Here is a 23964-nt window from a genome sequence, read left to right as displayed (position 1 = left end):
CTGTGGATTTTCTTTACATTATATACTTTTGATAGAATTAAAACATTTCCATTTTTTTTCCTCTCAAGCAGTCATAGATTACATAGGTTTACATATATTGATCCACAATATAATTGAATCAGCAAGCATCTTAGATGTTTAGGTTAGTAAACTGATAATTTTCTGGCTTCTTTAGCTTTGAGATTCTACAATATTATGAAAAATGGGTATTTCAATCAGTTATCTTAAAGTTTTAGCAACATGACGCCAAAAGATTTTACTTAACTAGCATAGCTATAATCTATTAAAACAAGCAGTTTGTTAAAAAAAAGATTTATTGGAAAAAATCTATAAAATGATCAGCAAAAGCACAAAACGAAATCGCTGAGATTTTGTTTATTATGGAGCATAATATTTGGGTTTAAATGACTCATTTGATATAATGTTGATAAAACTAGGCGGCAATATATTTTATGCATATACTACTAAATGAAGTTACAAATATCTGGGTTTTTGGCATTTCTTTTTACAAAGCACCTTGTTGAATAAATAACGCATTTTTTTTTGAGATTCTTTTTTCACTATGTAAATACAGCTCTGAAATTTACTTTGCCACTTTGGCTTTTTACATTATTTTGACTATCAGAGGCAAATGTAGATATTATATGAAAAAAGACCATTATTTTTTGAAAAGTGTGGGATATCAGAAATCAGTAGTACTACCATTTCTTCCAATGACTCTTGCTTTGGATGGGGAGGCTCCAGATTGATCTGGCCAGTCTTCCTTCTGAATGCAGCACTGTTCTGAGGTCAACCAGAACTCTCTCTGGTTTGTCTGGCACAACTTTCCATTCAAACTGGAAGGAAGATAGATGTTGTGGTTTGGGTCTGGTTGGTGAGATTCATTGGCATCATGGCAGGCCTACCTGCTTCACAGTAGAACTTTCAGGTTTTGTCACTAAAATGGATCATGCAGAAATGCATGCTTACTAATTACATGAAAGGGAAGCCATCCACTTCTCTGTGCAGTTCGCTTCTGGCTTGTTTTATAATGGAAACGTGGGCAATGTGATTTTAGAATCTGCTGGCTTTAGAAGCAGTGGGAGCAGTGAGAGTAAATCATCTCTGTTTGGATGCTCATGTCGCTGTGCAGAATTTGGGGATACTCAGAAATAAATGTGAAGTACAAATACGTTTCTATCAATAATTGAAATCAGTTTTACTTAATTGAGCACATATGTAGATTTTGTTAATCTAAGGCTAGGGGTTTCTATAATATTAGCATGCCCAATTGCAGTTATTTATACCCAATTCTCATCAGTCTTTACTCTTCCTAAACTCACCCTAGAACTTACTTTATTGCATTGCCATATCCTGTTACTATTTCTATCTTCACTAGTCCACTCTAAGCCATGTGAGGCAGGAAATCGATCTTATTTATGTCTATATCTAGCCTTAGAAATTTGTACAGTGCCAGGTACAACACGGCACCAGATACATGTTTTGGAACAGGTAAAGGCATAGGTCTGAGAAGCAGCATCACTGGTAAAGACTATAGCCAGACTATAGCCCCAACATTTGCCATCTAATTCCCCTTTGAATGCACTTTTGTAGTGCATTCTCAAAATGTGAATCGAATGTGCAGTTGAAGCCTTCACACAAAACCAGTGAAGTCTGGGACATCTGTTTAATCCTTCACTTTTCATTGTATGGAGTCCACCAAAGATTTGGAAAGTCAAGTGTATATTTATTCCACAGAGGAAACTTTATCAACCAGTGCAAAAGTTTACTGGCACTAGCTGGTGATATAATGGGTAGTTTAAATCCTGCTAACTGCAAATAATTTTTCAACAGTGTTTATGATTGTGGTAGAGTTTAGTGAGGCAGAAGTACAGATAACATAAATATTTCAACAAAAGCTGATTGTATTGGAGTCATAAATAAATTAGACCCAGCTTGTAAATAAATTTAGTTTTTGCCAGCAAACATTTATAATCCTCTCTTGCTGCAAACAATAGTAATTTATATAGAAGAGACCCTGAATGCCTTTCTTTAAAAGTCAGTTCTCATTAGGGGGCAGTGCCTGGTGCCCATCAAGTGTCTTAGACTGTGTGACTCAATTAGACATGAAGGATACTGTACAGAGCACCCAATGCTACTAGTTATTGTACATGTTGATAATGACAATTTCCAGAGACCATGCATAGTTTGGTAGTCTATGAAGTTGTCATATTATATCATTCCCTTAAATACCTAGCTTGTGTTACCACTTAGCAATGTTGAAATTGCCCCATTTTAAATCATAAGTGCTATTTAGTGTATGTATACACATATGCATAGCACATCTGTTCATATTTTTCTAAAAACATTTCTTTTATCAAAGTGTATAATGTTTTCTCAAAAATTTAAGAAAACACACACACACACCTTCCTTTTATGTTTTTCAATGACATTCCTTCTATCCCCATGGTTTTGAATGATTTTATGTTTACTATGATGTAGTGTTGGGAAACTCAATATGAGGGTCTTTAGAGCTTGGAATCGGAGCAGAAAATTGCACTCTTTGGAACCATCTAAATTTATTTTACTCTGAAGATACTGCGTTTGCAATGGAGCCAGAGTCTGTGCTGACATTAAACAAATCAAGGAACTTTTTTCACAGAATGACTTGAAGATCAGAAGTCACTGTTTCTATTACCACGCCTTGCACAGAACAAGGACCATTGTTCCTTTTCAAATAAAATCTAATTTTGAGACTCTAGTAAAAATTTTTTTGCACACTCTCTGGTCCTTATCAAAGCAAGAGTGTGGTTAGACTAGTGTTCTATTGCTTGTTCACATTCCATTTTATCAGCAAGCCATTGCTAGAACTCCCTCTTCTGCCAGACATGCATAATTATTTTCTTTTCTTTTATGGAGGACTCCTGCTATAAGAAAGCACTTCTGCTTTGTAGCAGTGAGAAAAGGCCTGCCTCAAGTCAGCTGTGTGAATGCATTTGAACTTACATTTGCACTGTTCGGTTCTCCTGCACACCTATCTCTGTTTACTAACGCGATAGAAAGTAGAGCGAAAATCTCATTTACTTTCTGATCTTCACCTTTTGGGGGTTGTTTTGAATATTTTCACCCGGTTAATATTAGAATTCAGCTTCCTGGTTACAAAACACACTTTCCCCCCTCTCCTTCCTTTAACTTGTAGCTTTTGAGTTTTGGTCTGTCCTTTGGAGGCAGGAAGGATCTCTGCCAGAAGCCACCAAGCCACACTTAGGTAATTACAATAAACAAGTTGGGGCTCTCGTTTCACGTGCAGAGCCGAACGAAGGGATCCCGGTGGCTCCTCCATTAGCAGCGGCACATTAATGCGCCCTCATGCTCTCCTCCCCTCCCCTACCCTTTTAAACACTTATTTGTAAGGAAGCAAATCAGGTCCCTCTGTAGCATGTGAAGAGCTGCAGCTTTCTTCCGAAACCACCATCAACAACATAAACAAATTAGAGGTAGTAAACCACACACTCTGCCCACACGTAAACCACAGTCCTCACCAGAGGGCAGTCTACTTAATGTGAGAATAACAGCCTAGTTTTATAAGCCTCTACTGGGAATAAATTCCAGTTTTCACTGGTTAGAGCCACGTTAGGCAGCCAGAGAACAGTCTCTCCCAGGTTACAGGTTGGGAGAGATCAAACCAATTCTCAGTGTCTTTCCAGGAAATACATCTCATACGTTTTTGACACACCGAACCTTGACCATCCTTTGGATTTCATTGCACAGAACTGGGATTTTTTGCAAGGAGTCCACTTGGGCCTGAACTTGTCCATGTGCTTATTTTATGGATAGGGAAACAGGGACGCTCAAATTCTGATTCTAAAGGTTACTCTGGGCACTGGAGGCATACTGTTGGATCCACTCCTGCTGGACCCACATGCATGCAAATGGCATAGTTTACAATCCCCATCTTGACCCATATGGGAGCTGTAAAATATTCTCTATACCTTCCTGAGGCTGACAGGCTTCCTTTCCTGACAATGGTTAGTCCTCAACTAATGTGTCCAGCCCTAAACTAATGTGTTCCGTCATCAGTAAATTCCTGCCTGTGATAGTCTTTTCTTAAATACCTGTTTAAACAGTAATTTAGATAAGAGTGTCCCATTTGTGTGCAACAGGAAATGCCTGCCTTCTTTTAGATACGCTGGCAAATAATTACTGTAGATACGGTTTGAATACTGAAAGGCTGTACTCTGGTCATTTCAGACTGCCCGAGGAGTCACCACCCAGTCTGCTGCGGCATAATCCCAGGGCATTTCTATTTTACTCTAAATAAAACTGAAGGAAAATCACTTTGGGGGAAATAAAAAGCTTATGAGAAAAGCCATCATGTCAAAGGGTGCCAAAAGTCTCTTAAAGACGTGTATTTCTAAATGAAAGGCAAGGCACGTAGTCATAATGTAAAAAAGAAACTCTATCTGATATGTGATAAGTCTGTTCTTACCTGGTCACTCCAGTGGGTATGGGTGATCCGGGCTCCCTAACAACAGAGTAAGCCAAACATTAACCAGGTCATGTTTTTCCTTGGAGTAGTACTCCTAGAGATTTAACGCCCTTATTTTTAGCTGGTTTAGATCCTGTAAATAGATACCATAGGGCTTTAACTGGTACTTTATGAATTTTCTGGAAATTTATTTCCATAATCATTTTTTTTTTTTTTTTGTAAAAGCGTAGTTCCATCTCTGTAGAAGAACTTTTGCAAGTGGTCAAAAGCATTTCAGAATAGCTTAGACGCCACCAGTTTAAGTCCCAAACCATATTTGTTTATTGAAATGTCTGTGAAATCCCTAGGAGGGTGGAGAAACTCTTCGCCAGATTTAAAAGCCACAGAGCAAGCAAGAAATATGCCACACCCTAGGAGAAAGACAAATGTTTGCTCATCGATTTGGTCCCTTACTTTCAGCTCATGCGATATTCTCTGCTATCTCCCTTGTTTGTCTCTCCACACTCGTCCGTACATTTTAGGGCTTCTTGACAGCCCATAAATGAAATGCTTTTGGGAGGTCCTGAGAGGAAAAGTTCCATAAGGAAGAGGTGGCATAGCATGGTACCAGGAAGTAGCAAATACTGGAGATGCAAGGAAGCTTAGAGGTCATTAAAAAAAATTCCATGTGCCAGGCCATGTTGATAGACTAGTTCACAAAAATAAAGGCCTCTAGAGACAGAAGTCTATACATGCAGTGGAGTGTTGTCAAAAGGTCCGCGGACGTCTATTTTCTCCTCCCCTCTCTCTGGAGGCAGCACTTTCTGAAGACCATGTCGGTCAGCAGCTTCTCATTTCCATAGATGCCTCTCTTGTACAAGCCTGTGCCTCCCGACCCTCGCGACGGTCCTTCAAATCTACTCGAAGTTGGTCTCCTGGAAGTTCATTTTGCTTACTTTTACTAGTTTCCTTTCTTCCTTTCTCTGGGATCTTACACGTCATTACCTTGGGGCCATTCCCACAGAATATTCTGCTGGCCAGTTCAGAGCCTCCTTCTTTGTTCTGTTTGTATGTCTGGCATGACGGGCTCCACCCTTCCCCCCAGCCCAGCATGCGTTTATTGGCTTTGCTGCTGGTGCGCAGGGCTGGTTCCCGAGGTCCTCTGCCGTAACCGCTCTGGAATTGTCCTAACAAGGGAAGAAGAGCACGTCCGGTTTGAATTTGGGGAGGAAATTGATGTCTTCCCCCGCCCTTCCCTGCCCCATCATTAGCAGGCACCGACTCATGGCCTCGTGTTCATGTGCTCACGTCCTACCAGGAGGTCCCTGGTGGGGCTTGAGGTTTGGCAGCGCCTCCTCTCCTCCTGGAGCTGGGCACGCATCCTCAGCTCGCAGCCACGTGTAATCCTTCCTGTCTGCTTGCAAGTTGGGCACAAAGTACTGCGCTTGGGCCCACCCTCTCCTTTAGTAGCAATTAACCTTTACTACAGAGCTTCCTTTGAAGTTTGCTCATGTTTTTATTACAAAACTGCAATGAGGAACATAATGGGGGGAAATGTCTAAATTTCTGAGTTACCTAATCTGTTCAATTCCCTAGCTGGTCTCCTCCTGGCAGTTGTTTCTTGTAGTTATGATCTCAACCAGTCTGCCTGAGATCTCAAACCATGTTTCTGTCTCAGTCTATTTTTAAGATTAGTGAGCTATTACACACACACACACACACACACACACTAGCAAATTCACAGTGTGTACATTGGGAGGATGTTTTATATGCATATGTGTATATCGCTAGGTACAAAGAACTGATTTCTTGCTTAGTGCCTATAGAAGATCAGCCTTGCTTTATTGCCACACTGCCCACCGATGCTTTTCATATTAGTATTAAACTCTGTTTAGTTGTTAAATGTTTTCTATCAATGAACTAATGCGAAGAGTAGAAAGAAAAAATATTTTTGTTAGTACCATTAATGATAATGCTGAGTGATAAGTATGATGACGGATACTGAATTGCTATTAATGGTGAAACTCAGGATTTTGAATGGCATCTGCCCAGAAGATTTGCAGTTAAACTAGGCAGAGAAGCCAAGTGAAACAAATGGTGAGTTATATAAAACCCACAAAAAGAGAAGGCATTTTAGGCCAGCCTTGCAAATAAGAACCAAAGAATTACGAGTGAAATGGCTTTTTTCCCCCCCTCCTAGCTTGCTGCTCACAGGAGCTCAAATAAATGAAATCATTTTTCTCTGCTTTTCACTCAGCAGTAAATCATTAGAGATCCAAGGTTGGTAGAAAAGCAACTGTGGAACTCAAAGAAAATATAAGAGAATCTTCTTTTTTCCCCCCCTCTTAGGAAAAGTAAGAACTTTCTAAGAGGAAAATCATGAAGGAAAAATACGGTTTATTCCATAAAAGTTAAACATTTTATAGAACAAAAACCTCATTAGGTAGAAAGTAGCAAAAAGTATATCAAAAGGTTAATTTTTATTAATACAACAGACCAATAAAAGCCCAATTAAAAATGGACAAAAACAGCAAATAATTTGCAAAAGAAGAAATATGAATGAAAAAATATTTAGTCTCATTAACCACTGAGATGTGAATTAAAGTAAGAATAAATGTATAATCTTTTCCATTGTGTCAATAAATTTTCAAAACAAGACACAATAATAAATGCCAATGTAGTTGATAGGAATATAAGTTGGCATACACCCCAAAAAGCAATCTGTTAATATTCAATGAGCTTTCATATAGGAATCTAACCTAAAGAAATGAAAATGGGCAAATCTAAGTATTTATATGAAAGAATGTTTCTTTCAGTGGTGTTTATAGTTAGCAGAAAGCTAAACACAACAAAAATACAATGCTATGGAAATAGTTCAGTTATCATGAATCCATATAATGGAATATTATGCAGTAATTACATTTAGTTTTGAAAATATTTTTTGAAATGCAAGAAAGTATTCACAATAACATATCAAGTGAAGAAACAGAAAAACAAACTATTCACTTAACATGGTCACAATTTGGAAAACAAACTATTATAACCAACTTTAAATAATATATTTTTTAGAAAGGGTAAAGGGGAGGACTGGGTTTGGACACCTGGGGCTAGACTTCGTTATTTTTGGCTATGCTGTTTAGCATCCTTGAGTATCAGCTTCCAGATTTGCAAGACAGAAGGTTATGCTTCTCACCATGTTTTCTCACTGGGTTGTGGGTGTCAAAATGAGAAAAATAAAACATGGCTCAGTTGAATGTCGACCTATGAACTAGGAGACCACGATTTGATTCCTGATCAGGGCACATGTCCAGGATGCAGGCTCCATCCCCAGTGTAAAGTTTGCAGGAGGCAACTGGTCAATGATTCTCATCATTGATGTTTCTATCCCTCCCTCTATCTGAAATCAATAAAAAATGTATTTAAAAAATGGGAAAATATAGATACAGTTGTGAAAGCAGTTATTATTATTATCTATATTATTTCTGAAATTTCCTCTTTGCAGATTCTGATTTTGTTTTCAAAATGGAAGTCACCTCAAGTGGGAACCTATGTTATTCAAAGAGTAATAGAAAGACATATAATCTAATCCAATGTATTTGGATTTCAATTCTTGGATTGAAATCCAAATACATTCATTTAAATTATGCATCTTGTTGGATCTCTGGAGATATGAGAACATTTAAATTTTGAATTGAAGAAGTTGATTTCTAACCTGTTTTCCCAAGTCATTTGCCTCAAATCCAACAATAAATGTGTTTTCTGTCCTCAGTTAATGACACACTTCAAGGATGCATGAAACAAATTCCAGTAGCAGGCAGCTCAGCTCCAAGAAGTTACAAGGGTTATTTATCTTTATGGATCACTGATGTATATAGCATTTATTACCTGATACTTACCTATTGTAAGTGTGCCCAATCTGTCAGTGTGATATTTGAGCAATGCTTTAATTAACTGTAGCTATAGCTCAGGGAGAGGAACTACCATTTTTTCTCCAATAACACAGATTTAATGGAGATATGATAATTGAGGTAGTTTATCATTGAGATGAAATGTTTTGCCAGCTTTTGGGATAGTTCTTGAGTAACATTCATGAATGCACGAGTTTATTTTGGCTTATGCAAATATTCAACACAGTGTGAGAAACTGCATTTTCTGTTGAAAATTTTGTAATGCTAGATTACATTAAAATATTGTTTCCTATTTTGATACATAAAACTCAGCAGGTTTATATTTCCTTTTTTTTTTTTTTTTTTTTTTTTGGTCACCACAGCCCTTTTTATATTTAATTCTTTTTTTGTTTTTATATTTAATTCTGATGACACTAGATTAAAGGTGGTTTGAAAACAAATCGCCTGGGTTTGCATATACATTTAATGCCACATGTGGATGACTAGGGCCCTGAGTCTGTCTCCTGGATTTTCTGGACCTATATAAGCTGTTCTTTAGGTTTAATTGGAAATTTTTGCCATTGTAAGCAGAACTGCATTCAGGCTTTAAGTTCAAATTCTTCTGTGCAGTAACCTGGGCCTACAAGTATTTTGTCTCCACAGGAATTGAAATCCAAATACATTCATTTAAATTATGCACTGGGAGAGTTTATGGGTAATTCAAAGGTCGTGGATCAGCTATGCCAGTGGGAGGGCCCAGATGGGTTTGACTCTAACTCCCCCCCCCCCCCCATTTTTTTAATCTTAACTGTGTTTTAAGCTTTTATTTATTTATTTATTTATTTATTTATTTATTTATTTATTTTATTGATTATAGTCTCACATAATTGTCCTTATTCCCCCATTGCCATCCCAAACCCCTCCCTAGATATGCCCCCCCCCCCCACAACACCCATTTTCCATGGCCACTGGCTAGGCCCATATGTATGCACACAATCCCTTTGGTTGATCTCTCCCCTTTACCCCCATCCTCCCTTACTTTCCCTCTGAGGTTTGAGAGTCTGATCGCTGCTTCTCTTTCTCTGGGTCTGTTTATGTTGTTCATTATTTCCTCTAGATGTGTGAGATCATGTGATCCAAGAAATACCCTTGTAATAACCTAAACTGCAACAAGCCATAATGGTTATGCTGAGAGGCTAATGAATCAGTCTGTAGTGAGTTCTTTTCTGGGCCAACAGTTCTTTTGAGTCCCAATTTCAATGCCAGATAATTCCTTATGTGTACATGCCAGCCATGATATTTCAGATCTGGTTGGTGGACAAATGGTGGTAATGCAGGTCCGCCCGTCTCTGGTTTGGTCCTGGGCATCCTTCAGCAACCTGCAGCTGCTGTCTGCTGGTATGCTGAGATGTCGTCAGCATCTTCCATTTCTGAATTGTGTCTCTTCTGTCTTCATGGCTGGAGCACTTCTGTCTATTCCTCTCTGTTACAGGATTCCAGATGGTCTCAGAGTTGTTTTCTGAAAATATACAAACATATTCTCGACCAAAAGTTAATAAAGAGATATTTTCTTTAAATTTGATTTGGGATTCTTTTCCATTTTTCCCCCAAAAAGATTTTCCCCTGGCTTGTTTCGTCACCAGTTGTGTATTTTCATGGGTATCTTGCTATTAGCGTTTCGAATGAAGGTTAATTTTCTAAAGCACAAATTTTTTAGATGTAAATTATTCTCAGGATATTTTTCCTTACATGATATTCTTCCATTATCACTGCCTTTTTTACTTTAAATAATAGGAAAATTTTGGAAATTTTATACTGTAGTCTTGATAGCTTTTACATTTTAACTTATTTGCGCTATACTATGACTACTTTAGGCTCACCTTTTTTTTTTTTTTTTTTTTTTTTTTAAAGATTTGGGCTCACTTTGATGGAACTGATGGTATGACTGATTTAACCCTTTGAGGAAGTACAGGAATTTCTACTGACCTTGAATAGATAATTACTATAGGAAATAGTTCTATTTATTTGGATGCCTTTTGGTTTCCTGCTGCTTAAATGGACAAGTCTACAGATTACACAATGTCTTCCGATTTATAGCACTCATTTACAGAGAAAAACAAAATGTTCACAATGGGTGACAAGTCCCTTTAAGAATCTATAAAGTAACTCCACATTTGCAGTTGTTAAATGTTACAATTCTAAAGAGATACTTTTATATGTCTCTAGTTCTATCAAGAGTGCTAGTGAACTTTTGGCTCTTCAGTTGAAGTGTCAAAGCTCTCTGAAGGACAAAATAAGGTAGACTTTATCAAGGGTGTATCAAGGGTGTTTGGACCCTGAAGTGTATTTCTTTGATAATGTGACTTTGGGGCATTGTTAGAATTGTTTCTTTTGAAGTTGTGTTTGGAGAAAAGTTTGTAATCTCTTGTGGCCCATCTCTTTGGAATTAAAGATGCTTTTCAGGATCAAAAGAAGTTCTCTGTACTTAATAGGAAAATATTGATTTGGTTTAATCTATATTAATAAAAGGGTAATATGATAATTAGACTAGATAGACCAGATGTCTTCCAGATGTCCTTCCCAACAAAGCCACAGCAACTGTGAGGGCCGAGGAGGGATAGCAGCCATGGCAACCAGCAGTGGCAGCAGCAGCAAGGTGATGAGGGTGGCGCCTTCGCCTGATTGGCCCAGTCACCTCCCACAGAGGGCCTAAGCCATCAGTAGGACAACCCCTGAGTGCTCCTGGACTGTGAGAGAGGGCAGGTCAGGCTGAGGACCCTCCTCCCCCTGGTCCATGGGACCTCTAGTAGTTTAATAAAATTGTTGGGTTAGTTATCTATTTCATAAGCACCTATATGCAGCTCACAGGGGAATTCTGACTCTTGGAGAAGTGTGAGCTCTGAGACTTCTATGCAAGGCCTTGTTTCATAGCTGGGAATCATTATGGGATCATCAGACCAAGCTGAGACATTATGTAACAACTCAAGGAAAGAGGATACTTGTGTTAAATGATACGGTAAAGGGACAAGTTAGGACTTGACCTGGGAGGCTGACTAGAAGTTGGATGGGCAGAGGGGAGCAGAAATAGATAACTGGGCAGGCAGAACCACAGAGAAAGTATTCACTGAGCTTGGAAAACAGGGGCCTCTTAGCCAACAGTCAGAGAGAAAGGGACAAGGGTTTTAAAATGAGAGAGATTTTATTCTAAGTTTCAAAACTTTAGATTTTTACTGTGGGCACTGGGAATGATTGGAGACTATAACATGGGGAAATATGGTGCCAGGAAGATTCCTAAGTCCACAGCATTGTATAGGCCTAGAGCTGAGGGATACTGGAAAAGGCCTGGAGGTCTGAGACCAATTTCCTAGCAGAGAACTGTTAGAAATTCAGGGATGAAAACGTGGGTTGAAAAAAATGGGATGAAGGTGAAAATCGTGCAAGAAGAATGGACAGCCTTTAATGACTGAATAGCTTGGAGGATGAAGGAGAGAAAATGTCCATGGCTAATTAGGGGGATATAATATTCCTAATGGAAGTGGGCAGGAGACTTGATTGAGGGCAGAGGATAATGTGCCTGATTTTGGATATATGGAACCTGAATTATAACAAGTTTGTTCTATGCTTGGTTTTGATGGAATTATCTCATTGTTTCAATCAAGAAACAAGCATTTCCTTCAAAAGCTACTTTTGCATGTGCTATCATTTTCATTTTAGAAAGCTTTAAGAGGATTCAGTACTTGATGGGCCATTGTTATTTTGTGTCATAGCTACTTCACTTCCATAACAAATCAGAGAAGGAATTGGGGTTTTCTACCCTCTAGCCGAATACACTATCTTGGGAGATTTTAGTAATTCATAGAACTGCAGGTTGGGTAGAATCATCTACTCTAGTCACCAACCTGAAACTAGAATTCCTCCATTCCATTTGTAGTTTTGGTTATCTGGGCTATATTAGAACCCCTGCAATGGCAACTTAAGGCAACTCAGTTTACCTTTGAGTGGCTCTGATTGAAATATGTTTTTCTTTGTAATTTTGACCCATTTTTCTTAGTTTTCCCTGGAAAGGCCTACAAATCAAATCAATCACATATAATTCATGGTCTATAGTCTGAGTGGTCGAGAACCATAGGTTTATTGATAGCTGAAATCCCTTTCAACTGGTAAACAAGCGTAGTCATTGCTCTTTATAATTTCCCTTTATCCCCAGGAAGTTGCATAAAGATCTTAAGGTCTGACTTCTTTCCTTCTTCCCCATTTCCCCTCTAGAAATCTCACATAATTTCCTTAATGATTTTTACTTTTACAAATATCCAGAGGAATCACTAGCTTCAAGTAACTTTAATGATCTTCTCTGTGGAAGTTACTGAGGCAAGAGAATACCAAGGGCTTGGCAATGTGTTTGAAATGGGAAAGGAAAAATAGAGAAAGAACAAACATTAATTAATATTCCATTAAATAATCCTACCACAAATTTAAGCCTTGTTGCACATGGCAGCCTTTGGAATCTTTGACGACTCTCCTACAATTTAGTCCAAGATACGAGTGCATGATACAATTTTCTAATACATTGTTAAATGCTATTAGCTCCCACTCTGGGATGGTTTGTAGGGTGATAGATACATGCTGTTTTATTTCTTATCTCTACTTTATTCATACCAATAATTAAATTGTTGATTGTTCCCCAGATGTATCATGGATTGAATTGGCCCATGAGAATATTATTGACAGTTGGATATTAATTCATTTGATTTATGGATTCACTGCAGACAAACTAAAGAAGCAATAATCTCCCCCTCCCCCACTCCATCTGTGAATAACAGATTTTAATGCAGGCCTATTTTAACAATGATCCTTCCCTATTTTATTTTCAAAGAACAACATTATAAAGTAACTTCCTAACTGTGGGATTTTGTGTCTTGTAAATTAACAAGAATTCATGAAGTTATTATTTATTCACAGGTAATGAGTGTGTCTATGGCAGTTACCCTGACATTCCTTTGGAAGAAATGCCAGATGCAGATGGAGTAGCCAGCACACCCTCCCTCAATATCCAAGACCCATGCTCTCCAGCCACATCCAGCGAAGCGTTCACTCCGAAGGAGGGCTCTCCATACAAAGCCCCCATATACATCCCAGACGATATTCCCATTCCTGATGAGTTTGAACTTCGAGAGTCAACTATGCCTGGAGCGGGACTAGGAATATGGACCAAAAGGAAGATTGAAGTAGGTGAAAAGTTTGGGCCTTATGTGGGAGAGCAGAGGTCAAACCTGAAAGACCCCAGTTATGGATGGGAGGTAAGAATATATTCTATTATCACATTTATACACATTCCGATGTATGAAGAAGAGATTACTTGTTTAAAAAATGTAACATAACATAAGCAAATTCCATTTGTTGCAAAATTTCTTCAAATAGATCTTTAAAGAGAACTTCCCTTAGAGTGTCACTTCTTGATAGAAACAAAAGTGTTGTTTTAAAGGTGTACAGATAATATGATAGAAAGGAACTCAACTAAGGAATGAATGCTCAAAGAAAATAATAATTTAAAACATCCCAAATATTGTTTCTATAATTAATATTTGGAAACATTTTATATGGCCATCCAGACAGTATGTGCCATAAGAAAACAAATGTCATCTTATGTTGTTTTATTTTTAATATTTGTTTTGATTTAAAAATATTCAAATATTTTTAACATTTGAATATTAATGTTGAGAGAAAATCATTGATTGGCTGTCTCCTGACTGGGAATCCAACCATGACCTCCTGGTTTATAGGTTGATGCTCAACCACTAAGTCACAGTGGCTGGGCCATATGACATGTTTATCATATTTTCTTTGGGGAATGCTTGGAAGATTGGAGAAACATTTGTTTTCTCCATTATGTGACTGTTACATGTTAATTTTGCTCTGTGTTCTTTTAATATTTTTTTGCCTCTCCTGATAACCCTGCTATGATTCTACATGCTTCTAGAATGTGAGTGCTGTACTGCATTCTGTGATGGTTCTTATATCAAGTAGATTTGATAAATAATTCATGAATAAAAATTACAGCAAAAGACAATATGAAAATCAGTTCCTAGTTTCAGCTGTACTTTTCACAGAACCCATCTGACAATATCTAACAATGAGCAGTTATGGTCTGATTTTGAAAGCTAAGTAAATTATATTTCCATAGGACAGATAACTATGTCATTCTTCTGAGTTTATAATTTTGTATATACTCAGCAGATATATACTGAATATATATTTCCCATTTATTTTTTATAACTTGAAAACTTTTGTGGTTAATTCACAGCATCTGATTTCTGAAAAATCTGAATATCTGGAAAACTTGTAGGCAATTTCTGCATTAGCAAGGAAGTGTTTTTTTTGAGATGTGATTAACCTTTGATTTTACAGTATTTCAGTTAGATAGAAAATGGATGAAGCAGATTTATTTGGTGTGTTCTTTTAAATTCATGATCATTTAGTAGAATATCTGGTCAGCTTTTTAAATGGAAATAAATATGCCACGACTTAATTTTAAATAGCTGTCCCTTTGCTTTATGTGTATTCCCTTGTGATACCTGTTCAAAATGCTGGAATAACAATTCCTGTTCAAATTCCAAAGTGCCAAAAGTTAAGATCCTAATTTGGTAGGAGGACCAGGCAGAAATCCTTTCTTAGTTCTGTCCTTAGCTGAAGCTCTGGTAAAGTTGTAGTTTAGCTACATTGCCTTTAGACATGTATATTGATAAGAGTTTTTTTTTAAAAAGCTCACTGTAGCATTAACTGATATGTGAGTTGAATACATTTTAAACCAAATGCGTAGAACTCTACGTCATTATTGTTCTCCTTAAAATAATGTCTATAAACATTCTAATAATAAGTAACTGATTAAACTTTTATTACAAATCTTTAGAGTTAAACAACAAAGTGCAGTGCTGCTCAAGATTATCCAGAAGGCTTGGAGTAAAACAAAGCTTAATAGTGAAATTATTTTGCAATTAAAGGGTTGGTAAATGCAGGGCTGTGCCTCTTTAGACAGGATACCTATGGGATGGTGGATGAGCTTGGAGGAAATTCTTCATCTAGAGGAAATTTTAAAATAATTATAATTTTCTTCTCCTTGGAGTAAAATGTCTTTAATACATACATGGACAAATATCTATCTCTAGAAATGTAAAATGATTCTTTTTCTTACATCAAAATTGTAAGGTAATGTTTTATTGTTTGGAATTCAAGATACCTCTAAAAATAGTTCATGACTCGTTGGCTAAGATCACCCATTGCCTCCCTCTTCCTCAAGAATTCAGTTGTCAATTCATTAGTTTTCTTTACCATTTCAAGGATTAACATCACTTTTGAGAATGCGGATTTTCTACTCCAGCTGTATTATGAACAAAACCAGAGAAAGTGCTTTTTGGCAAACTTGTTATCCATGGAGGAAGCAGTTGAGTTCTTGACTTCAGGGTTTGTTTTTTTTTTTTTTTTTTTTCAATTTTACCCTAGTTAATACAAAATCCAATCCTGATTACCAAGGGCACTTTTATAAAGGCATCTCACCCTACTCCTGAATGCTCATTTTTCCTTGTTCTTGTGTCATATTTTCTGTCAACTATAGCTGATTTTCCTCCTATTTGGTTAGACAGATAATTGTGACTACTATTATAATCTTTCTTTTGATAATTCTTCAATTTCAAAAAAATAAAGGATTTAAGCCAGGGAAAATAAACATGAACAGAGGAAATCCAGATTCAGCAAACTATTATTGAGGACCTACTGTGTGTCAGATTCTGTACTAAATGTTTCCCAACAGGAGCCCAGCCTAACGGGACTAAACAAATCATGGCAATCTCCATTCCAGTACTATCCTTGCTCTTTTCTTCCTACAAAGTTCACCTCCTTGTACATTTCCTGTATAATAAATTGCATTACCATCTGTCCAGTTGCTCAAGCAAAAAATTGGGTCATCTTTGACTCTATTCTTTCCCATACAAAGCATGTCTGATTCATAGTTCCTATATTATATCAAGCCTTCATTCTTTGTACATATTGGTCTCCCTGCCTGTTTGAAACCTCTTTTTCCTCCCCGTCCTTAGCAAGTTTCTACTTATTCTTTAAGTTCTCTTCTTCTGTGACACTATTCCTGACACTATCTAGTCACAATTTAGTAATGCTTAAATGTTGTCCCACCATAATATCAGATAAACCCATATACTAAAGACTTTAAAGCATTGTGTAACATCCAAATTATTTGGCTAGCTTCCCTCATGAGAGCTTGCGTAGTTTTATTCTTTAAGTGTGATGTCTTAATTGAGTTCACTCTGTGGTGCTATCCAATGCTAACTACATTATCTGAAATAATTAGACTGGATTAGTCAGCTCAGGTTGCTATAACAAAATACTACAGGCTGAGTGGCTTAAACAACCCAATTTTATTTTCTCACAATTACAGAGGTAAGGGAGTCCAAGATCAAGGTTCCAGATTATTTGGTTTCTGCTAAAGTATATTTGGTTTCTGCTGAAGTCTCTTTTTCTGGATTAAAGATGGTTTCCTTCTTGCTGTCTTCATATGGCCATTCCTAAATACTGCTTACAGACACACACACACAGAACCCTACTTCTCTCTGGTGCCTCTTAGATCAGGATCCCATCAATATGACTTCATTTATACTTAATTACCACCTAAAGACTCTTTCTTAATATAGTCAATCTCAATGGGGTCTAGGGTTTTAGCACATGGGTTTGGGGAAGATTAAACATTAGTCCATAAAACAGACAGTTAGCAAATAATTGATCAAGAAGAAAATGAGTGAATTAATGAATGAATGGATATAGTAATCAAGGAGTGGGGGCTGACATAGGTCTATGGAAAATACTAAAATCTCAATATTAGACATGGAGACTCATCTTAACTCAGCTGCTACTGTGTGATTCTAGGGAAACCACTCAAAATCAATTGACTCCTGCACTTTTATTTGACAAATGGGACAATAATAACTGTCAAAAATCATTAGTTGTTCTATAATTAAAATGAAGTAAGGAGATATGGTAGTCTTAAAAATGTTTTTAAAAGAGAAAGCTGAATGATAATATTGCAATTGGGGGTCACCATTTTGAACCCTATTTAAACAATTTTTAAAAAGTTAAATATATTTTCCCATAAGGGTATTTTTTGAAAGTCATTTAAGTTTATATTATAGAAAAATAGGATATATTTGAAAATATGGTTTATAGACCAAAATATTCAGTTAAGGAAAATAAGACATAGATATAAAAAATATCATATGTATGATTTCTTCAAAACTAGTATTGGTTTAATAAAGAGAAACTTTAAAAATAACTTGGCAATGATTGCCACCTTGCAATGCATATATGACTCATTTCTTTTTAAAAAAAATATTATTTTATTGATTTTTTACAGAGAGGAAGGGAGAGAAATAGAGTTAGAAACATCGATGAGAGAGAATCAGCGATCAGCTGCCTCTTGCACAATCCCTACTGTGAATGTGCCCGCAACCAAGGTACATGTCCTTGACCAGAATCAAACCCGGACCTTTCAGTCCACAGACCGATGCTGTATCCACTGAGCCAAACCAGTTTCGGCAATATATATATATGACTCGTTTCTAATAAAAAAAATATCTTTAAAGACTAGGGAGCCCTTGATTGTCTCTAGGATCCGAAAGTAATTAGTGATGGAACACTTATTAGGTTTAAAAGAGTAGGTTGACTGAATGAGTGACAATAAAAGTATGTCGGATAAAAATGAGGGTTTCCTGTAAAGATGACCATTATGTGATACACATGGGAAGTGCCTGACAGAGCAGAGGAGAACAGGCTTCTGAAGTGAAAATTCCTGGGGTCAGATCTTCCTCAACGTTCTACCTGCTAGTTGAGTGATTTGGAAAGAAGTTACTTAGTTTGCTGCCCCTCAGTTTACTTCCATGTAACATGGTGATAATAATTGTACCTATCCAATTAGGGATATTGTGAGGGTAAAATGTGACCTTGTGTGTTAAAAGCCTACCAAGGAGCCTTCTTCCGGGTAGAAGAGCTCAATACAGGTGAACAACAACAAAAACGTGGCTAAAGTAAAGATCTAGCACAGGGGTATTAGATAGGGCAAAGGCCAATTATATTTTATTCATTGATTTTTATAAATTTTATTTCTCTTTCTCCCATTTTTCATTTCCCAGAAATTCAGTTATCTCTAGGATGGTCTAATTATGTGACTCTTGTTTTATTTGGAAAGGAAGCACTGGTTGTTTCTTAATTAACAATTAAAACAAGGATTCAGGAGAGATTCATAAATTTCTTTTTAAGCCATAGGGTAATTTGAGTGGTATATATATATATATATTTTTTTTTTTAAATATATTTTATTGATTTTTTACAGAGAAGAAGGGAGAGAGATAGAGAGCTAGAAACGTCGATGAGAGAGAAACATCGACCAGCTGCCTTTTGCACACCCCCCACCGGGGATGTGCCCGAAACCAATGTACATGCCCTTGATCGAAATCGAACCTGGGACCTTTCAGTCCGCAGACCGAAGCTCTACCACTGAGCGAAACCGGTTTCGGCTGAGTGGTATATCATATTTTTTTCAGTCTGAGATAGGTCATTGAAAAAAAAATTGTGAAATTTTGTTTCTTTGGAATATTATCATTTAGCACATTTTGAGGGAGGCTAACTTTATTATCATTGGTCATTATAAAACTCTGCAGGCAGCTCTAACCGGTTTGGCTTAGTGGATAGAGTGTTGGCCTGAAGACTCAAGGGTCCCATGTAAGATTATGGTCAAGGGCATGTACCTTGGTTGTGGGCACATACCCAGTGGGGAATGTGCAGGAGGCAACTGATCGATATTTCTCTCTCATTGATATTTCTTTTCTTTTTTAAAAAAAAATATATTTTATTGATTTTTTACAGAGAGGAAGGGAGAGGGAGAAAGAACTAGAAACATCAATGAGAGAGAAACATCGATCAGCTGCCTCCTGCACGCCTCCCACTAGGGATGTGCCCGCAACCAAGGCACATGCCCTTAACCAAAAACCTGAGACCTTTCAGTCTGCAGGCCGAAGCTCTCTCAACTGAGCCAACCTGGACAGGGCTCTCATCAATATTTCTAACTCTCTGTCCCTCTTCCTTCTTCTCTGTAAAAAAATCAATAAAATATATTAAAACAAAACAAAATAAAACTCTGTAGGTAGATGTAAGTCAATTGACGATGCACCTAGCAGGTGCCAAACCTTCTATTTTATCCATTTTACCCAAAATTCCTCCAGATTATTTTGATCTGTTAAAGTACCAGATATGAAGTTAGCTTTTCTTTTCTTGCCCTCAAACACACATATATTCATCCACTGCAAAATAATGACATGAGTGGACAGTAAATTTATCTTATGTTCAGTTAAATAGAAGGGAAGGACTAGTTGAAAGATATTTTTACTGGAGTCAGAAATTCATTAAATAATTTTGATGCAGTGCTTTGACAATACATTATGCTTTAGCAATGAACTACTGAAATGTGATATTATAATGAATGTATGCCTCCTTGTATCATTTTAAAATAAATAGTTCTCATGTTTGTAAGCTTGATTTTGAGTCTTGCAGAGATGCCTCACCTATTGAAACATGCAACCTATGTGTTAGCTGAAACAGGAATATCCACAAAAAGAACAACAGCAGTATAATGATTTCAAGAAACCTAACAACCTGGTTCAGAGTCAGGAGGCTGCCCATCAAATAATATATGTTTGATAATCAAGAAAAATGAGTAGTTTGGGATTTTAGAGATACACACCAGATATCTTTGATGGTAGCATTTCTCTACTACTTCTCCCTAGGTCTGCATGGGCTAAAATGAATTTTACCTGTTTGGGTTTTTTTCCTCCCTAGAAAAAGCATTTATTCATTAATGAGAAACAAGTACCATTGACCAATTTAATATCCTTAGAGTTAGATAACTAAGAAGTAAGACATTTCTCTTAATAATCTTGAAAAGAATTGATCCCAAGAGAGGGGAAGGCTACGAAGTATCAAAAAGGGTGTTGTTTTTTTAAAATATATATTTTATTGATTTTTTTACAGAGAGGAAAGGAGAGGGATAGAGAGTTATAAACATCAATGAAAGAGAAACATCAATTCATCTGCCTCTTACTCACTCCCTACTGGGGATGTGCCAGCAACCAAGGTACATGCCCTTTACTGGAATTGAATCTGGGACCCTTGAGTCCTCAGGCCAACACTCTATCCACTGAGCCAAACCAGTTAAGGTGAAAAGGGTGTTTTTAATGGGTAATTAAGAAAGTGGAATGTAATCTGATACTAAATGTATATTACCATGAAACCTTATATTATAAAGTATGTTGCTTTTGCAATATTATTAAAAGATGGCAAGTATAGTTTGGATATTCAATTTTTACTTTGTGAGAAGTTACAAACCAAGAAATTGTTAAGAAAAGATGTGAGATTTACTTCATATGACCCTGAATATGATCGTCATTGGGGCCCAAAAGGTTGTGATCAATTCTCTTAAAATATAATGAAATCAAGAAAAGAGGATACAGTCTGTTTTATTCATCTTGTGCTTTCAGCATACAGTATAGAAATAGAATCCCTGATTATTGAAAGAAAATAGAAGTTTACTCTCCTGAAGTACCAGGAACCATCTCTAGTTTCATTCTGGTCTCAAGAGAGATCCCTTTTTTCTGAAAAGAGGTCAGAAGTCCCCTTAACCCACCCACCTACATTCTTTCAACACCAGGAAGCTTGCTCAGCGTATACTTTATTCCATGAAAGGTACAGATTGAGAGTTCAACATGTCAACTCTTCCTGTTGCTGTTTTGACAACTTCTCATACTTCCATAGTGTTGTCAGTGAAGTGGGAATGTCTGGTATTAAATTTGTAAAAGTTCCCCAAGTGTCAAGAGTCTTTTGTTTTACTCTGCCTTTCTTGGGGATCAACTAAAATTTGTGTGTGAGTCACTCACTTTTCAAAAGAATATTGGGTAATTTTCTTCCAATTAGGAACCCTCATGTAAATCTACAGTGTATCTCACAAAATGGACTAAAATTAGTTTTTAAAAATTATTTACTAGAGGCTCAGTGCACAAAAATCATGCATGAGTGTGTGTGTGTGTCCCTCAGCCCAGCCTACACTCTCTCCAATCTGAGATCCCTCTCACAATCCAGGACTGCTGGCTTCCAACAGATCGCCTACCTGCCTGCTGATTGCCCCTAACTATTTCTGCCTGCCAGTCTGATCACCCCCTAACTACTCCCCTGCTAGCTTGATCTATGCCTAATTGCTCCCCTGCTGGCCTGATTGCCCCTAACTGCCCTCCCCTGCTGGCCTGGTCACCCCCAACTGCCCTCCCCTGCAGGCCTGGTCTCCTCCAACTGCCTTCCCCTGCAATCCTGGGTCCCCCTCAGCTGTCCTCCCCTGCAGGCCTGATTGCCCCTAAACTGTCTTCCCTTTCAGGCCTGGTTTCCCCCCCCCCCCCCCAACTGTCCTCCCCTATAGGCTTGATTGCCCCAATTGCCTTCCCTTGCAGGCCTGATCACCTCCAACTGCCCTCTCCTGCAGGCCTGATTGCCCACAACTGCCCTCCCCTGTTGACCATCTTGTGGTGGCCATTTTGTGTCCACATGGGGGTGGCCATCTTTGACCACAGGGAGGCAGCCATCTTGTGTGTTTGAGTGATGGTCAATTTGCTTATTACCTCTTTATTAGATAGGATTTGCTGCTATACTATATTTACATGGTTGTTGCTTATCCCTTTAGTCACTAAGTCAACAGTAAAACTAATGGGCTCAAAATAAAAATAAAAAAAATGTTCAGGATAGCTCCTTGTAACATAGACTTCACAATTGGTCCCAAGATTTGGTCTATCCAGGGGCAGAGATTCATTATAATGCTTCATACTCCAGAATACTTAGTTGGGACCACAGCATAAAGATACTCTATTCTCTAAGCTATTTGCTTGAGTGTAAGTTAGTAAGTAGTAGGAAACAATGGGAAATAACTGATTCAAATTTGTCTTAGGCTAAAAGAGTTGGTGCATGTTCTCTGCTCCCCAGTTTGTTCAGTGTAGCACGATGGAGAGAATGTGTTCCAATTATGATAAGCAGGTAGTGTGGAGACATGCAGACACTAAGGGTACTTACACACTCTTTAATTTGAGCAATACATAAAATTTTTTATTAGTATAGCATCTTAGCTTCTCAGAGTTTATTTGCATTGATAGAATCATCTAATAATTTTGATAAAGTACTTCTCCTTACACATAATCCTGCTGAAGAACTTATAAAACTGAATTAGTATTTCAGTTAGAAGAACATTCAGTGAATAAATGCTCACCTCATCTTTGCTCTGACCTTCCATGAAGTAGCTGAAGCAGAAGATATGTAAATATTGTATGCTTTTAAAGAACATTGTCTCCATGATAATGAGTAGGATTCTCAAGCCTCCCCTCGACCCCCCAAAAACACACACAAAACCACACATAACAATCACAAAAGCAAGAAGTAATCAGCTATTATTATGACAAAGAATAAGACAAAGAGATGTGTGTGTTGTGTGTGTGCATGGGTGTAGCAAATAGTTACCAACAGCTACCTTCTCATTTGTCATTCCTTTCATGTTAATATTCATTATAACAAGATTTTAGTTCAGCACAAGAAATTTGATAACACCTTTGTTATAAAGGGACTTTTGTTTGTTCTGATAGAAGATGAATAAACATTAAACAGAAATAGCTTGCTTCACTTAGGAGCACACAACATATCTGGGCCCATTAGAACTCCTATGACCAAAGGAGAATATCTCAGAGATATCTTCTCAGAGAGACATTCGCAACCAGAAATAAGACAAGCAAGGTCAAGAATAAGTAAGAGTTTATTCTATGATTGTTTGTCATGTCACCTGCTCCCAATATCTATGACTTCCAGACCCAATTATCAGGCATCTATCCCATCAGCTTTCAGACCAGACTTTTACTCCATTAGTCAAATGTTACCCAAGGCGCAGGAAATAATTGCTTTCTGCTACTTAATCTAATCCTAGTCAGTTGTCGGATGTCATCTGAGACAGAAGCAGTATCTTCATAGCCCACACTGCACAACCTTCCAAGCACACACACATGCACACACCAATGCATACACTTTCTTAAGTTAAGTATTTTTAATTGATCATTTTGGAATCTAAATTTTGAATTTTTGGATCTAAGCATTTTGGATGATCGCTGATGCTTTCTCTATTTAACCCACATAAAGTTGGGTACCTTATGGTTCCATTTGGCAGCCACTAGGATGTTTTTTAAAAATATATATTTTTATTGATTTGAGAGAGAAATAGAGCATTAAAAACATCAATGATGAGAGAGAATTATTGATAAGCTGCCTCTTACAGGCCCTACACTGGGGATCAAGCCCACAAACCAGGCATGTGCCCTTAGAGGGAATTGAACCTGTCACAACCTGGTTTATAGATCAATACTCAGTCACTGTGCTACACCGGCCAGGCTATAAATTCTTTCTTTAAAGAAGGGCCAGTAACCTCTCCACCCCTTCAAAAACAAACAAAAACAAAACAAACAAAAAAAACCCACAAATAAATCATCTTTAGAAATGTCAAAG

At 37.4% G+C, this 23964-nt stretch overlaps 1 protein-coding gene across 6 annotated transcripts in view; it reads left to right on the top strand.

The window, feature by feature from the left end:
* MECOM (MDS1 and EVI1 complex locus) overlaps nt 1-23964 on the top strand; it is a 571831-nt gene that overhangs the window by 264663 nt on the left and 283204 nt on the right. For all 6 annotated transcript variants that reach the window (XM_036445332.2, XM_036445331.2, XM_036445329.2 and 3 more), the window contains exon 2: nt 13294-13631. In XM_036445332.2, coding sequence (XP_036301225.1) covers nt 13294-13631 — 338 coding nt within the window. The remainder of the gene's footprint in view (nt 1-13293; nt 13632-23964) is intronic.

The sequence above is a fragment of the Pipistrellus kuhlii genome, unplaced genomic scaffold, assembly GCF_014108245.1.
Source record: "Pipistrellus kuhlii isolate mPipKuh1 unplaced genomic scaffold, mPipKuh1.p scaffold_m20_p_2, whole genome shotgun sequence".
NCBI lineage: Eukaryota > Metazoa > Chordata > Mammalia > Chiroptera > Vespertilionidae > Pipistrellus > Pipistrellus kuhlii.
The sequence above is the reverse complement of the archived record's forward strand: the minus strand, read 5'-3'. Positions and strand labels throughout refer to the sequence as shown.